This window comes from Bison bison, unplaced genomic scaffold (genome assembly GCF_000754665.1).
Source record: "Bison bison bison isolate TAMUID 2011002044 unplaced genomic scaffold, Bison_UMD1.0 scf7180017864337, whole genome shotgun sequence".
Lineage (NCBI taxonomy): Eukaryota > Metazoa > Chordata > Mammalia > Artiodactyla > Bovidae > Bison > Bison bison.
This window is the reverse complement of record NW_011494909.1, coordinates 1,002,345-1,020,551: the sequence shown is the minus strand read 5'-3', so window position 1 is coordinate 1,020,551 and position 18,207 is coordinate 1,002,345. Positions and strand designations below refer to the sequence as shown.

At 36.3% G+C, this 18,207-nt stretch overlaps 1 protein-coding gene across 1 annotated transcript in view; it reads right to left on the bottom strand.

Annotated features, from left to right (window-relative positions):
- The window catches only part of UPF2 (UPF2 regulator of nonsense transcripts homolog (yeast)), a 95,683-nt gene that overhangs the window by 46,160 nt on the left and 31,316 nt on the right, over positions 1 to 18,207 (bottom strand). Inside the window, exons 9-10 of the mRNA XM_010854099.1 lie at positions 9,651 to 9,759; positions 1,821 to 1,934 (exon numbers count right to left, since the gene is read on the bottom strand). Coding sequence (XP_010852401.1) covers positions 1,821 to 1,934; positions 9,651 to 9,759 — 223 coding nt within the window. The remainder of the gene's footprint in view (positions 1 to 1,820; positions 1,935 to 9,650; positions 9,760 to 18,207) is intronic.

The window sequence follows — 18,207 nt, the reverse complement described above, 5'->3', positions numbered from 1 at the left end:
TCTGCCTTTTCTAAAACCAGCTTGAACATCTGGAAGTTCACAGTTCATGTATTGCTGAAGCCTGGCTTGGAGAATTTTGAGCATTACTTTATCCTGCTTATTGAACTTCTATGCAGAGTACATCATGAGAAACGCTGGGCTGGAAGAAACACAAGCTGGAATCAAGACTGCTGGGAGAAATATCAATAACCTCAGATATGCAGATGACACCACCCTTATGGCAGAAAGTGAAGAGGAACTAAAAAACCTCTTGATGAAAGTGAAAGAGGAGAGTGAAAAAGTTGGCTTAAAGCTCAACATTCAGAAAACGAAGATCATGGCATCTGGTCCCATCACTTCATGGGAAATAAGTGGGGAAACTGGAACAGTGTCAGACTTTATTTTTTTGGGCTCCAAAATCACTGCAGATGGTGACTGCAGCCATGAAATTAAAAGATGCTTACTCCTTGGAAGGAAAGTTATGACCAGCCTAGAGAGCATGTTGAAAAGCAGAGACATTACTTTGCCAACAAAGGTCCGTCTAGTCAAGGCTATGGTTTTTCCAGTAGTCATGTATGGATGTGAGAGTTGGACTATAAAGAAAGTTGAGCGCCAAGAATTGATGCTTTTGAACTGTGGTGTTGGAGAAGACTCTTGAGAGTCCCTTGGACTGCAAGGAGATCCAACCAGTCCATTCTAAAAGAAATCAGTTCTGAATATTCATTGGAAGGAGTGATGCTGAAGCTGAAATTCCCAGTACTTTCGCCACCTGATGCAAAGAACTAACTCATTTGAAAAGATGATGCTGGGAAAGATTGAAGGCAGGAGGAGACAGGGACGACAGAGGATGAGATGGCTGGATGGCATCACCGACTCAATGGACATGAGTTTGAGTAGACTCCGGGAACTGGTGATGGACAGGGAATCCTGCAGTCCATGGGGTCGAAGAGTCGAACACAACTGAGCAACTGAACTGATGCTGTTATCAGCTTTACCACACATAACTAGTTAGTTACTAGTGAGTTTCTAGTTTGATTCCATAGTGGACAAAAAATTGTAACCTGAGTAATTTCCTTTTTTGTTTTTTAACTTGCTGAGACTTTCTGATTGATTTTGGTTCATTCATGTGCATTTGCAGGGACTGTAAATTCTGATTCTGTTGGATATACTGTCAATTAGACTAAGGTTAGTAACTACATTGTCCAATCTGGTACATACTTACTCACTTACTTGCCTGCCTATGCTTTCAGCTACTAAAAGGTGTTTTTCAGTCTTTCAGTATGACTGCAGATTTCTCTTTCTTTGTTGATTTTTGCTTCATGTATTTTGAAAATACATTATTGGATGCATACTGATTCAGGAAGCTAACACTATCTTTAGGAACTATGATTCTTTATTTCTAACAATGCTTTATGCCTTAAAGCCTACTTTGTCTGACAATAATGAAGCCAAGTGCTTTATCTTATTTTTTTAGTGCTTCCTTGGTATATTTCCCCCATCTTTTCATTTTAGGCTTTCTGGTGTTAATATTTTAAGGGCATCTTCCTTGTAGGCTAGCATATAATGTTGTTTCAATCAAGTCTTATATTCTTAAGGCTTTTACTTAATATATTTTGTCCTTCTATACTACATGTGATTACTATTATAGCTGTATTTGAATCTACCATTTTATTATTGTTCTCTAGTTTGCTCATCTATTTATTGTTCCTTTTTACTTTTTTTGTTTTCCTATAGATTAATTAAATATTTCTTAATTGTATAATTTTCCAGCATTTATAAACTAAAGCATTAAAACTTTAGATTTATCTATTAAAAAATATTTCAAATGATTCAGCACTTACCTTTAAACAATGCAGTGTATCATTTTTTGTGAACATCTTAAACTTAGTGAGTTCTCCAATAAAACGAACAGTTTTGTTCTTTGTTTCAATATTGATCTGGTCCTTTTTTCGTACCTACAAATGAAAAGAAAAGAAACACTGCTTAACAGTCTGAAATCTGTGATAAGAACTGTTATTTTAATAAGATTGAATTCACTCAAGATATTTTCAATAAATTTGGGTATAGTTTCTTGCTATATTCAAATTATTCTAAGTTAAGACATAATTAGCTCCGTGGAACACCAGGGCCAGGACGTGCTTTCCAAAACAGTTTCATGGTCAAGTAATTTGGGGAAACAATGCATTTCATCAGCCTTAAGGAGGCTCTCAAACAAGAAACCTGTTTAACTTAATTCAATGTTCCTTACATTTCTTTGGCAACATAAAATATAAATCCCTCTTTTGAAATGTTAACAACTACTAGTTTGTTAAATAATATTATAAGGAATATATGTTAGGAAATGCTCCTTTAAAAATAATAAATGCCTAAAGCTCACTTAAGCAGAAAATATTAAGTGTATTATAGTTATGAACTATATAAATTTTTTTATTGTAAATGCATTAGTACAACAAAATTTTCACTACAATCGCTATTTTTTTTTTTTTTAATCAACAGTCACAGTCATATACCAAAGCTCAAATCCTTTGCAAATATAAGCCCTGTACTCAGGCACACATTTCAAAAAATAATGAACATAACAAAATCCTATTACAACAGTACAATGTGAGCAGACACATCAAGATAACTGTAAATGGATTTAACCTCAGCATTATATTTTCATCAGAAAACCAAACCTGAAGTCTAGAAGACTTTTCTTTGAACAATAACAATAATATGGCAGTTATTTGAAACAGTTTACTGTCCTTATTTTTCAGAATACTTCCTATTTGTTCCACACTAAGAAAGGAGTAAAATCTGTATCAATCTGATTTAATGGTTAAAACAACAAGAGAAGAACACAAAGCTGTCAAATGACTTGACCAAGGATCAGTACCAAAACCCCAATCTCCTAACTCATATTTGAGAATTTAACTGCTCAAGCACGTGCTGGGGTTCAAAATAAGTCTTAACCAGGATTTCCCTGGTGGTCCAGTGGTTAAGACTGTGTGTGTGTGTGTGTGTGTGTGTGTGTTGGGGTTCAAAATAAGTCTTAACCAGGATTTCCCTGGTGGTCCAGTGGTTAAGACTCTGTGTGTGTGTGTGTGTGTGTGTGTGTGTGTGTGTGTGCTGGGGTTCAAAATAAGTCTTAACCAGGATTTCCTTGGTGGTCCAGTGGTTAAGACTCTGTGTGTGTGTGTGTGTGTGTGCTGGGGTTCAAAATAAGTCTTAACCAGGATTTCCCTGGTGGTCCAGTGGTTAAGACTGTGTGTGTGTGTGTGTGTTCTAAGTGTGTGTGTGTGTGTGTTCTAACCTCACCCTTACCCGGACAATGAGTGACAATCTTTTACGTAAGTATTAATCTTCTACATAGACAATTTACACTTAAATGGAATTCATCATCTTCCTTTTAAGGACCAACTTTTTGTAGCAAGCAAAAGTAGGTGTTTATAGACTTTTTAGATGTTCCGGGATAATTTTTGAACAAAAATTTGCTAGGTTTAATTTGTTAGGCTTAATTTCCAGCTCTAACACTTAACTGTTACTTAAATTTTATGCCTTAATTTTCTTATCTGTAAAATGGAACTAATCAAAGTAACCTGTATCATATAGGGTTGTGGGTATTAAATCAACTGATACATACAAAGCACAATCAATAGTGTAGTGACTGGGACCATAAAGAGTTCAATAAATGCTAGTCATTGTGAGTTTTATCCATATTTGTACATACATCACTAATATATGGGCACAAAATTAATGTTCACTGACTGAACAAATTAATGAAAATGCTTAATGTTTATATATACATTGTAGTGCCATGAAAGAATTAAGATGTGCAGTTCACAACACTTGAGCTCATGTGGTCGTTTTGTGCCATTTGGGAGTGAGGGTAGGTGTATATTATCCTGGACAATGCATATAAAACTCCCTGAACCTACTCACTCACTCGGAAAAATAAGGATAAAAACAAGGATGATGACAGTGGGCGGTAATGATGATAACTATACTTCACCTAATACTAAGCAACTAATGTCCAGAACAAAAGATTATACAAATGATGCTTACAAAGTGTTTTAAATGATACAGTAAAATGCTTCTGAGAAATAAAAAATGAAAAACTGTACTAAATATAAATTCATCCATGAAAAACTACAGAAGCAAAAAAGTAAAAAAAAAAAAACAAACAACTAAAATATTAACAAAGTTTAAGTGATGAAATTATGAGATTGCCCCCCACTTTCTTCTTTATGTATTTTTGTATTTTCTAAATCATCCAGTCTGGGCATGTGTTTCTTTTACAATTAAAGAAATACAGAAATGGAAAAAGTAAAAAGAAGCATTTCAAAAATGATATACTGAAGCTGAATCTTTAAAGGGAGAAAGGCTGGGAAATACATACATATGCTTTTACAAAGCTCCTTAGGCGATTCTAGATGTACAAGCTCTGTGCTGTGCAGAATCACACAATTTTTAAAATTATTTTAATTGGAGTATAATTGCTTTACAACATTATGTTGATTTCTGCCATACATGAACCTCTCTCCCACCCCATATCATCCCTCTAGGTTGTCACAGCACTGAGTTGAGCTCCCTGCAGTCATACAGCAAATTCCCACTGGCAATGCCACTCTCTCAGTTTGTCCCACCCTCTCCTTCCACTGCTGGGTCTACAAATCTTTTCTCTACATCTGTATCTCTACTGATGCCCTACAAATAGGTTCATCAGTACCATTTTTATAGATTCCACATTTATCATTAATATATGATATTTGTTTTTCACTTTATGACTTACTTCACTCTGTATAACAGGCTCTGGGTTCATCCACCTCACTAGAACTGACTCAAATTCGTAAGGGTCATACAATTTTAGGTATTACTGAGCATCATAGTTTCCAAAACACATAACAGTGTATCATTCACAATTATTCTTACATATTATTGAAGTTAAGGTAGTACAATCTAACTAAAATGACAAGATTACAGACTTTTAAAATGAGGTATGAATTATCTCATTCCCTCATTTTCAATGGGGAAAAAAAAACAACAAGTTTTCAAAAGACTGTGACTGATAAAAAAGACTTATTCTGATTCATTTAATATTTTCTAATCTCATTTGTTGATTCTTTATGATCAAATGGTATGTCAAACACTTCTGCAAAAGTAACACAGGTGAATTAACAATGTAAAAATTTGTATATATTTTTAATTCGATAATGATCCCAGCCCCTCCGAAAAAAAAAAAGAAAAGATTTTATTTATATAATCAAATGTAGCAAAAATGCTGCTTACAACTCATGCATTAGTGACAGCTAAAACCAAGATTAATCAAATAACTAGATTCATATAATGAGTTAAAATCTCTTCAGCTATGTCAACATACAAAAGTAAGAACCTCCAAGGCCTATCATTCATTATTCCCCTAAAGGAAGAACTCTTTGCCCCAAACTGGCCCCTCAATAACTTCACCTAAATATTGTAAGAAAGAAAGAAAGTGAAAGTGAAGTCGCTCAGTAGTGTCTGACTCTTTGCGACCCCATGGACTATAGCCTACCATGCTCCTCCATCCATGGGATATAGGATTTTCCAGGCAAGAGTACTGGAGTGGGTTGCCATTTCCTTCCTCCATAATTAGCTTATTTGTTTTACACAAACATTCAATCATTCAACTAATATTTTGGAAAATCTACTATACACTAAACACTAAGTAGGCACTGGGTTTATAAATAAATAAATCTGCCTTCAAAGAAAATTTATATTATTCTAGGGACTATTGATTGCCAAAGTAGGGAGGATAAGACTCTTGATCTACTGGGGTGGTGGGGATCAAACTTCTACTTAGGTTTTTGGTTTTTATCTCATACTTTAAAGTTACCTTTGTATGTTTTATGATATACATAAAATAACTGATAGAATTAAAAATGCATATAACTTATAAATAAATATGCCTATACTGGGATATGTGGTCAACTTATTTTACCAAGAGAGAGGTTTGATCCAAAAAGTTAAAAAACCAGATTTCAAAAATGTTGAAGAGTGAGGGTGATTATGTCTGTATTTAAGTAAAAGTTGTCTTCTCCATTATTAAAGAAGCAGCCCTTGCTAAAAATATGGAGAACACAGAAAACTAGAAAGGAAAAGAATTTCTCATAAGTCCACTATCTAACAGCCACTGTTAATACACTGATATATACTTTTTTCTATTGGTTACTTTCTAAGTATTTTAACATAACTGTAAATTTATTATGTTTAAGACTTTAGAGCTTGCTTTTTCTCCCCCGGAAAAGTACTTTATATATGATTTGAAAACTTTTTGGTAAATAAGACTTTCAATGGCTCTATATCATTTCAGCATTGCGATTATACAACCATTTTCTTAATCAATTGTTGGGCTTCTAGATTATTTTCCTTTTTTCCCCCATTACAATTCATGATGTGAATAAAGCTTTTGGGGTACTCAGTATCATTTGCTTAGAACAGATTCTCAGAGTTGTCTACTGTATGAATACCTCCAATGATCTTGAAACATACTGCCAAATTCCTTTCTTCAAATTCCAATCTCAAGTATATGTGAATGGTTTCTATTACCTTCACTAACCAATTAGTCAAATTAGCAAACGTGTTGTTTTAACTAGAATTTCTTTGACTACCAGATAAGAGTTTATACAGTTGTGCCAACCAGCATTTTTTCTCAGGTGAGGTTCTTAAGCAAGAAGCAAATAGGATCAGATTGTGACAATATGTTACAGCTAGAGAGAAGGCAGAGATGGCGAACCTGGTTACACAGCTATTCTAGTTCAAGCTACAGAGAGTGAAAGACAGTGGCACTGGGACTGAAGGACAGACACTATCCTAAGGACGTGTTTTAGAAGGTATTATCAATAGAATTTGGCAAACACGGGTTCCTGAATGTCAGAGGGGCAAAAGTAGAGCTATTTCCCTTGGTGATTATATAAACTATATTGCAAATTTACAGGAAGAATACAGAAGTTTGTAAGAGGAAGGGAAAGACAGATATTTTTTAAAAGAAAATGAGTTTGTCTTATGGATGTATTTAGCTAAAAGTACATGACAACTTATTAAGTACCAGGAGAGAGGCTCTGGTAAGACACAGGTACGTGAGGCTGCTGGGAAATAGATACCAACCAAACCCCGGGGAAACTGCATTCTGTCAAAAAGGAGTGTGGAGGAAGAATACTACCACATAAACTCAGCTGGAAAAAAGAGCAAGGGGATACTGAGGAAAGTAGTCAGAAGTGAAAAGCAGGAGAGCGTGGTTCATAAAAGGGGTCATTATTATTATAAGGACATCTGTGTCTGGGCACCGTGTGATGAGCTTTGTAAGCATTATCTCATTTAATCACTGAGAACAATCCTATTTTAAAAGATAAAATTATCTCATTTAATAAAAGGAAACCGGGGTACGGAGCATTTAAGTAACTTGGCCATTGTGATGGAGCCACAGTGATAGTCAGAATCCTCAGGGACATCAACTAGGATGAGGTGCTTAGGAGAGCAGTGAAGGTTTCTGCCAGGGCACTATGATGGGAAACAAAGAGCAACTGTCAGAAGTGAGAGAGACAAGTATACTCTACAGCACTCGAATAAGAAGGAAATTAAAGAGGATGGGGAGGGGTGCAGGTGTGTAAAAATTCTTGTTTATACCTTATTTTAAAGATAGGACAGTGCTGAGCACATTTACTGCCTGATAAAAAGTCAATGGAAAGTCTGCAGATCTGAGGGTGGGAAAGGCTGGATCAAGAAGCAGCAGAGGTGATGGAAGACACCAAGTGCCCTGCTCCTCTCCCCTGAGAGCAGCGTCTCCCAAATACTCTCTGGAATCCTGATACTCTCCTCCTTGTACTGAAACCTTACAACAGTAACAAACATGCCATTTCCCTCAACTCTCACCCCAATTTTCAAAGATGGGACAGAAGTACACAAGAACAGAATTTTCGTAATTTTAGGTTTCTCACCAAAAGCACTAATCATGTGTGGTCCAGCAACTTGTATTTTGTTTGGCTGTAGCTTTGGTGGAGGGGTATGTGTATGTAACTCATACAATATTGTCATACTGCTGCTGCTGCTGCTAAGTCACTTCAGTCGTGTCCGACTCTGTGCGACCCCACAGATGGCAGCCCAGCAGGCTCCCCCGTCCCTGGGATTCTCCAGGCAAGAACACTGGAGTGGGTTGCCATTTCCTTCTCCAATGCATGAAAGTGAAAAGTGAAAAGGAAGTCGCTCAGTCGTGTGTGACTCTTGGTGACCCCATGGGCTGCAGCCTACCAGGCTCCTCCATCCATGGGATTTTCCAGGCAAGAGTACTGGAGTGGGGTGCCATTGCCTTCTTCAATATTGTCACACTGTCTGCTAGTAAAACACTGTCTTGTCTGTATCTGCCTGATGGGATATCAACTATATGCCTTCAGGCCCATCTGCCCCTAAACTAGTAGCATTTATCAAAATGTGTCTTTCGAGTGTATAGTCAGCCCCTTCCAGGAGGTTCACAGTGCTCATTATCCTATTAAAGCATTGAGAATTCTTACCATAAAGCAAAAGCAAAATGGTTTGACTTTCTTGATCTCAGTGTTTCCAAACTTTTCTAGACACAGAAACCTGTCCTTGTGTAGTAGTATCCACAAATGTCTGAAATACACTTCAGCAGAAAAGCTGGTTCGGAAAAATTTACCTACAAATCTCATACTAACAGATTAACACCTATGGCAAGAAGCCTTCAGAGACCACCTACCTCCACAGAGAATTTGCCTCCTCTAGACTCAAGGCACTGAGTCTCCAACAATTCATTTGGCAAGTAAGGATGCATTTCCTTATAACATCAATATACATTTAGGGTTTAATTTTTTATTCCACTCTTGCTTTTGTATTTATGCCTTATCTTTCTAATTATATCATGACAGTCCTGACCTCAAGAATTATTTCTGTTCTGGTGCTCAGCCCTACTACTGATGTGGTCAGAGTGAGTGTAATAAAGTACATATTGAGCACAGCAAACACTTATGTGCATTCCAAGCAACTTGCTATATAAAGCTAAATTTTACAAACACAATTTTTCTACTGGCATTTCAGGTCTTTTCAAATTCTACCAATGTTCATTTTGTCACCCCTAAGATATCATTTTATTTCTTTCAAGCCAAGATGATGGGGTAACATAGGTCTGGGAGAACCACTCACAGACACTCTATTAAGAATCTTTAAGGTAAAGATTTTTAAGGCAAGAATCAATAAAAACATGGTCTATGACCGCATTCACTGAGATCAAAACTTCATGTGCCCCAAACACAGGACCCAACACCTGGAGGCATCCTACTGGCACTGTGCCCTGAATCACGGCCAACCCTGTTTCTTCTGGTGACCCCAAGGAGGCCTGCTGGCTCTCCTGACCTTGGAGAATGGTTTTACTTTACAAAAGCAAAGAGTACAGTACCTACAATGGGAAAACAAGGTAGCAGCAGCCACTCATCTCCAACTGGAATAGCATTTATAAAATTCAACTGTTGCTGAATAGATTCACATTTTAAAAATTCAGAAGTCCATACATTCTGAACTGTTATACCACTATCAGATTTCAAAATGTGCTTACCAATAAAATAATCATATTCTTAAACTAAAGAATCCCCACTCATCTTATAAGTATATATATATAAAAAACATAAAATAAATGCTTAAATACATACATGAAATCTGAAATCCCCCCTCAGCATGGAACAAAGATCCTCTGCTACATCAGACATGCAGGGATGCAATGTAGCAACCAATCTTGCATAAAATGGTAGCAAATCCAACCTGCAAAAGTTATATGTGATATGTATAAAAAGCACACCAGAAATAACTCATTTTAAAATAATTTAAACTTTCTCAGATATAGTCACACATTAAAAGATTATAAAAACTAGTAATCATACAGACATGCCCATTGATTGCCATCATAATGAAGTATTTGGAAATCCAATTCAATTTGCCTTGTGAAAGTTTATTAATCATCTGGTATTTTCCATTCAGTGCAATTATCGCACATCTGCAAATTTCATCAAGTATACAATTTTGATAAAATATGAAATAGCAGAGAAAACATTGCTTAAAATTTTAATCACACAATACTGGGAAGATAAACATAAAGATAACTTAAAAAGAACAAAACAATCCTTTTAAAGCATTTCCTTCATTTATCCATGAAGAAGTTATTTAGAAGCCTCAAAGTAAAGTAAAAGGGTTAACCAATAACCAAAAGAGTATCTAAGAAGTCAAAAAAAATCACAAAACCTATACACTAACTTATTTTACCCATTATAAAGTCCACTTGGACTCTCACATGGGGCTGACCTACCCTTTCTCTAGACAACTAGTGCAAATATGCATTGCTGCCACCCACTTTCATCATCAGAGCACTTTCTTGCCAAATTTGGATACAACTCCAGGATTCAGCACTCCAGATGGCCAATACTAATTAGAATCAACACACAAACTAAAAATTTATTTTCCATTCCTGCCACACATTACTTTATAAAACTCGATTATCCAATGAGTCAACACTCAGCAGATCAGACTCTGAAAATGAGAAGTCATGAGGAAAAAAAAGCAGCAAGTAATGGGAGCTAACATTGAGGAAGGAAGCAAAAAACTAGAAAAATTCAAAACAAGAGCTCAAAAACTACAACCCAAAGCCATTTAGAACAGACAGAAATAATTCTACAAGTCTTACACATCTTTGAATATATCATTATACTACAGAACCATAAAAATGGTTTATCATCAGAGAAAACTCTGCCTACCATGAAAGACTTAAATTAGATCTGGAAAACTCCCAGTGTGGATCGATATAAGCCTTAGCTGAGAGAAGGGACATGGTGAGGAAGGAAGAATGGAGATAAACTTGAAAGGTGGAGTTAAGGGAAGGAAAGTACTCGGAGCCTCAAACACTTCGTATTCCTCTTTGACCATCACAATTCTTTAAATTATCATTTATTTTTTCTTATGAACGTGCCAGGCCCTGTCCTAGGCATCTGATATCCATTATTTATCTTGTTGATCCTAATAACCATAATCACCACTTCAGAAATAAGGCTACAGATGCTGAGAAGTCAAGAATATGGTGCCTCCATAGTAGTACTTCAATATATTTTAAATTTATTCTATCCTTCTTTATGGATTCCCTTGTGGCTCAGCTGGTAAAGAATCTGCCTGCAATGCGGGAGACCTGGGTTCAATCTCTGGGTTGGGAAGATCCCCTGGAGATGGGAAAGGCTATCCACTCCAGTATTCTGGCCTGGAGAATTCCATGGATGGGTCACAAAGAGTCAACTATAACTGAGTGACATTCACTTCACTTTGTCCTTCTTTAAAGAAATGAAAAGCATAATCCACTCTGTAAAGAACTGAGATATCCTATAAAACACTCTTACAAATTTGTAATAATTTTCTTAACATCTGCTAGTACCAAAAAAAAAAAAAATGCCTAGGGCAACTGCAGACTTCATTTTCAAGCATAATAGATGGATCCATACTAATATCAAATTTACTTTCTAAATTTTCAAACTTCAGTTAGAATATTACATTTTAATATATTGCTATTATATTTTAGTTACAATGTTGGTTTTCTTGTATTCCCTTTAGTAACAAATACTTTTTTTCCCTTCAGTTCATGATCAATTACAAATATAGGACTTTAAATCTGTGCCCAAGTTCTACCTCTCCCAACTGCCACAGTGCAGGTCAGAAAAATTAAGACTCAAAAATTAAGGTCATGGGATAACAAAGAGTTATGCACTGGGAGTTGAGAGGCTCAGGTTCTAATTCTCCCATACAGTACCTCTGTGATCTCAAGAACTGACCTGACCTCATCTCCTACTAGTCTCTCCAGTCTCACCGGACTCCCACTAATCCTCAGAGCCTCAGTACTGGCTGTTTTCAGCAGCTGGAGTCTACTTTTCCCAAACACCTCTGCCACATACTCCCTCACACAGGTCAAGTCTTAGTTCCAATGACACCCCCTCCATGAGACCCGTTCTGAATATGCCACTGAAACTGCAAATCCATCCCACTCCCATCTCCTTATCCCACACTGTTTTTTTAAAAATAAAATTTATCACTTTCCAACATACACAGTTTACTTACTTGTTACGTTTGTTGTCTGTCACCCTTCCCACTAGAATGTAAGCTCCATGGGAAACAGTTTGTCAGCACTCAAAACAGTATGTGGAATATCGTAAGTGCTCGATAGATACATCTTAGATAAATACTGTTACCTCTTATTCTAAAATATTCTACAACACCTTTAGAAAATATCATCCTATTTCTCTAAGAATAATATTAAATTGATCAAGTTTTATATTTTATCAATGAAGAGCTTATCAAATATCTTTTATGCATTTAGTGGGGTAATCATATAGTTTATTGTCCCTGCTGTTATACATATTAATAAATTTCCTATTTAAAGTATCTTTTCATTACTAAGATTAATTCTCTTTGATCATGCTGAATTTTTATCTTTAATATACTAGTAAATATGATTTGTTAGTGTTTTACTTAGAATTTTTGTTTCGACACTTAAAAAGTGAGACTGACCCATACTTTTGATTTCCATGCTCTTTTTTTGTTGTTGGTAAGATTTTGCCTATTTTTCCATATTTTTTTCTTTCCTATGTTCTGGCAAAAATGATAGAGCAGAGAAATTACTCTGGTAACTTTTTACATTTTCTTCCATAATCACTGGTCTATTTAATTTTGTGTTGAATTGATTTTGAAAATGTTTATGTTTTACAAAAAATTACCTGTTTTACTGAGGTTTTCAAGTGGTTTTTAAACATTTCTAGCATTATCAGCTGGCTTATTCTTAAAGTTTTTATTGTTTTTTATATTTGCTAAATAGTTCTCTATTTGGATTTTTTTTTAAGAACTAGCTTCTGAGTTTACAAAATCAATTCTTGGTTGTCTTTTTCAATGTATTTTTCAATAAAATTTGAGATTATAACATGTAGCATCAAAACCTAACTGAAGTATGTCATCTTTTTTCTTCTTTTCTTGGGCAAGTCATCTATAGTTTGCTGCATTATTTTCTTCTTCCAGTTAGTTCAATCTACTTCAAAGGTTTTTTCCAACCCTAAAAGAAAGACGGATAGACCATCCATTTTAAAGTAAAGCAGCCTGGCCTTACCTGGTGGCTCAGTGGTAAAGACTATACCTGCCAGTGCAGGAGACAAAGGTTCGATCCCTGGTCCAGGAATATCCCACATCCCATGAACAACAGAGCCTATGCTCTAGAACCCAGGAGTTGCAACTACCGAACCCCATGTGCACTCAAGCCAATGCTCTGCAATAAGAGAAGCCACTCCAAGAAGAAGCCTGCACAGCACAACTAGAGAGCAACCCTCACCAACTACAGAGAGTCCACACAGCAACAAAGACCCAGCACAACCAAAAATATAAATAAAATCATATATATATTTTTAAAAAGTAAAGCAGCTTTTGCTATCCACGGAGACTCACATCATTAAACTACTAACACAGGTCAGTGCTTTCAGGTTCAACAGGAACTTAAAAATTAGTTTAAGGAACCACTGCTGTTGCTGCTAATTCGCTTCAGTCGTGTCCGACTCTGTGCAACCCCATAGATGGCAGCCCACCAGGCTCCCCCATCCCTGGGATTCTCCAGGCAAGAACACTGGAGTGGGCTGCCATTTCCTTCTGCAATGCAGTAAAGTGAAAAGTGAAAGTGAAGTCGCTCAGTTGTGTTTGACTCTTAGTGACCTCAGGGACTGCAGCCCACCAGGCTCCTCTGTCCATGGGATTTTCCAGGCAAGAGTACTGGAGTGGGTTGCCATTGCCTTCTCCTTAAGGAACCGCGAGAAGATCTTAACTCTTTTAATTATACCTTTCCAAGTAGTCAGTAACTCTAGTTTTTGTTTCTTTTGGAGAATCCTCTACTCCTAGTAAATTCACCAAATCCTTTTCAAACCAAGAAGCTCCTAGTTCCTCTTTTACCACTATACTTTTTACAATTAAATGAACAGTTGATACTAAAAGTCATCTTGCCCCATTTAAACCTTTAAGTTCTGTGAATATTCATTACTTCACAAAGTAAGATCCCTTATGCTGTATATAATGTAAGAAATTACATACTTTTCAACATTCATAACTATTTAAGTAAAGTCTTCTGACTTTTTCACTTTCCTACAAATGCAAGCTCAAAGGGAATGGAGTGCTAAATGCTGTACCAATCACATAAATGTTATAAGACACTTCAATCAATATAAAAAGCAAATTTCTGCATTAAATTTTAAGCTAAATATATTTTATTTAACCTTTCTGAAAGTGAACTATAAAATAAACTTAGATCCTTCCTTTGAAAACTGAATTTTATAATCTTCTGAGTGATAAATATTTTTACCAGCAGTTAATGAGTGAACAATTTAAAAAGAATATTTCTTTCTTAAACAATAATAAAACCTTGCTTATACTTTCAAGCTCTCCCAAATCACACATTTAAGTACCCTACAAGCAGTTAATGATCATCAAGTAAGTAAACATCTAGTCACTAACTACAGGTAAAAACAAGAAAGCAGAATTACACGGTTTTGTTCCTGAGCGGGGAGGGGGGGCAGGGAAGTCTTAAAGGTTTTTAACTTCATAATCTATCAGGTTTTTAGCTGTTTTCTCTTTAAAATCTAAATGATTTAACTGTTGAAAGCTATTATATTTCTGTGCTCAAAAATGCCTGGAAAAAAATTAATGTGAAAGAACCCTGTTACTGCTTATTTGAAGAATACAAAGGTTTTTCTTCATAGAAAACACTAAAGCAGATGATGATTCAAAAGGGACAAAACAAAAAAAAATTAGATCATTTACTCTGAAACAGACAAGCAAATGCCCGGTAACTTTTCCCACAACGTTCATGCTCCTCATGCAACAGTGCCATCAAGTGGTACAGTGCTAACAGAGTTCCCAAAACTCAGTTTCTCATTCTTAGCAAGGGGAGCTTCAATTAGAAACTCTCTCCCCAAAATTCCAGCAAATGCTCCTACAAGCTGGATCAGGAAAAGCTAAGACTGAAGTGAAGCACTTCACTGGTGAATAGTGTTCTGTCTATATTAATATAAACAGACTCTGAACATCCACCCATCTGCTAAAACATGATAAAATCCACAGGTCTTCAAAGTCATGAAAACCAATACCAGGTTCATCTATTTTCAAAATGAAGAACTAAGAGATGCTTAGGAACGTTCCCTGATTCCGGCTGACTTCATACCTGAAAGTTCACTTAGGTGAGGGAGCCTTGGGGGGGGGGCTAGGAGTGTTTTCTACCTTGATCTAGGTGTGGATATACACATAATACTTAAGATGTAAACACTTTATGCCTTACGGTCCAGCAATCCCACTGCTGGGCATATATCCAGACAAAACTATAATTTAAAAAGATACTGCACCCCTATTTCATACAGCAGCACTATTTATAATAGCCAAGACATGGAAACAACGTAAGTGTCCATCAACAGGTGAATGGATAAATAAAGTAGTATAATGGAATACTACTCAGTCATTAAAAGTGAAATAATGCCATTCGCGGCAACATGGATGGACCTAGAGATCATCATACTAAGTAAAGTAAGGCAGGAGAAACAGAAATACCGTGATACCATACGCAGAACCTAAAAGACGACACAAACAAATGTATCTAAGGAACTGAAAGAGACTCACAGACAGAGAGAATAGATCTGTGGGTGCCAAAGGCACGGTCAGGCAGCGGAGGGGAGGATTGGGAGCTTGAGATTAGCAGACACAAACTAGTATATACGTGATGGATAAACAACAAGGGCCTACTCAACAGCACAGGGATATTCAATATTCTCTGATAAACCAAAATGGCAAAGAATATGAAGAGGAATATATATGACTGAGTCACTTTGCTATAGAGCAGAAATTAATGCTGGAAATCAACTACACTTTAATAAAATTTTAAAACAAGATATTAGCACTTTGTGTGAAATTTCAATTAAATGTGTAGACAGTTATACTACAAATTAACTATAGAACAATATGTAAATATATAATTAAGGGGATTGCTATAGATTTCATTTCAGTGGATTCATTCAAATTAACAGGCTAAGAGGTACAGTCCAGCCTTTTCAAAAAAAATTTAACCACTATTTATTTAATGAAGGAAGAACACAAATGAAAATTAAACCAGTGCTTCAGATCAGACCTTGAAGAACTGTAAGATGGAATAAATCAATCTTTAAAACTTTTGTCCTTCAAATGATACTAAGAAAGTGAAAGACAACTCACAGAATGAAAGAAACCATCTACAAATTATATCCATAAGGGATATGTACAAAAAATATACAAAGAACTCGTTACAATAAAAAGACAAATAATCCAATTTAAAAGGATTTGAATAACTTTCCAAAGAAGACAGACAAATGGCCAATAAGCACATGAAAAAATGCTCACAATCATTAGCCATTAGGGAAATGCAAACAAAACCACAATGAGATAAATTTCACTCACACTAAGACAGCTAAAAGCAAAACACCAACAGTAACAAGTATTGGTGAGGATATGGAGAAACTGCAACATTCATACATTGCTACTGGGAATGAAAAATGGTGCAACCATTGTGACAAACAGTTCAGCAGTTACTAAAAATATTAAACATACATTTACCCTGTAACACAACAAGTCCACTCATAGATATATACCCAAGAGAACTGAAAATGTATGTTCACACAAAAACTTGTATAGAGTCACAACAACACACTCATAATAGCTAAAAAGTGAAAACTGCTTAAACGTCCATCAACTGACAAATGGGTAAACAAAATGTGGTAGAGCTCTACGATGAAATACTATTCAGTCTTCCTTTTTAATACGTGTTATGACAAGACCTTTTAGAACTAACACCCAAAAAAGATGTCCTTTTCATTATAGGGGACTGGAATGCAAAAGTAGGAAGTCAAGAAACACCTGGAGTAACAGGCAAATTTGGCCTTGGAATACAGAATGAAGCAGGGCAAAGACTGATAGAGTTTTGCCAAGAAAATGCACTGGTCATAACAAACACCCTCTTCCAACAACACAAGAGAAGACTCTATACATGGACATCACCAGATGGTCAACACTGAAATCAGATTGATTATATTCTTTGCAGCCAAAGATGGAGAAGCTCTATACAGTCAGCAAAAACAAGACCAGGAGCTGACTGTGGCTCAGACCATGAACTCCTTATTGACAAATTCAGACTTAAACTGAAGAAGTAGGGAAAACCACTAGACCATTTAGGTATGACCTAAATCAAATCCCTTATGATTATACAGTGGAAGTGAGAAATAGATTTAAGGGTCTAGATCTGATAGATAGAGTGCCTGATGAACTATGGAATGAGGTTCGTGACATTGTACAGGAGACAGGGATCAAGACCATCCCCGTGGAAAAGAAATGCAAAAAAGCAAAATGGCCGTCTGGGGAGGCCTTACAAATAGCTGTGAAAAGAAGAGAAGTGAAAAGCAAAGGAGAAAAGGAAAGATATAAACATCTGAATGCAGAGTTCCAAAGAACAGCAAGAAGAGCTAAGAAAGCCTTCTTCAGCGATCAATGCAAAGAAATAGAGGAAAACAACAGAATGGGAAAGAGTAGGGAACTCTTGAAGAAAATCAGAGATACCAAAGGAACATTTCATGCAAAGATGGGCTCGATAAAGGACAGAAATGGTATGGACCTAACAGAAGCTGAAGATATTAAGAAGAGATGGCAAGAATACACAGAAGAACTGTACAAAAAAGATCTTCACAACCCAGATAATCATGATGGTGTGATCACTGACCTAGAGCCATACATCCTGGAATGTGAAGTCAAGTGGGCCTTAGAAAGCATCACTACGAACAAAGCTAGTGGAGGTGATGGAATTCCAGTTGAGCTATTCTAAATCCTGACAGATGATGCTGTGAAAGTGCTGCACTCAATATGCCAGCAAATTTGGAAAACTCAGCAGTGGCCACAAGACTGGAAAAGGTCACTTTTCATTCCAATCCCAAAGAAAGGCAATGCCAAAGAATGCTCAAACTACCACACAATTGCACTCATCTCACATGCTAGTAAAGTGAGGCTCAAAATTCTCCAAGCCAGGCTTCAGCAATATGTGAACTGTGAACTTCCTGATGTTCAAGCTGGTTTTAGAAAAGGCAGAGGAACCAGAGATCAAATTGCCAACATCCGCTGGATCATGGAAAAAGCAAGAGAGTT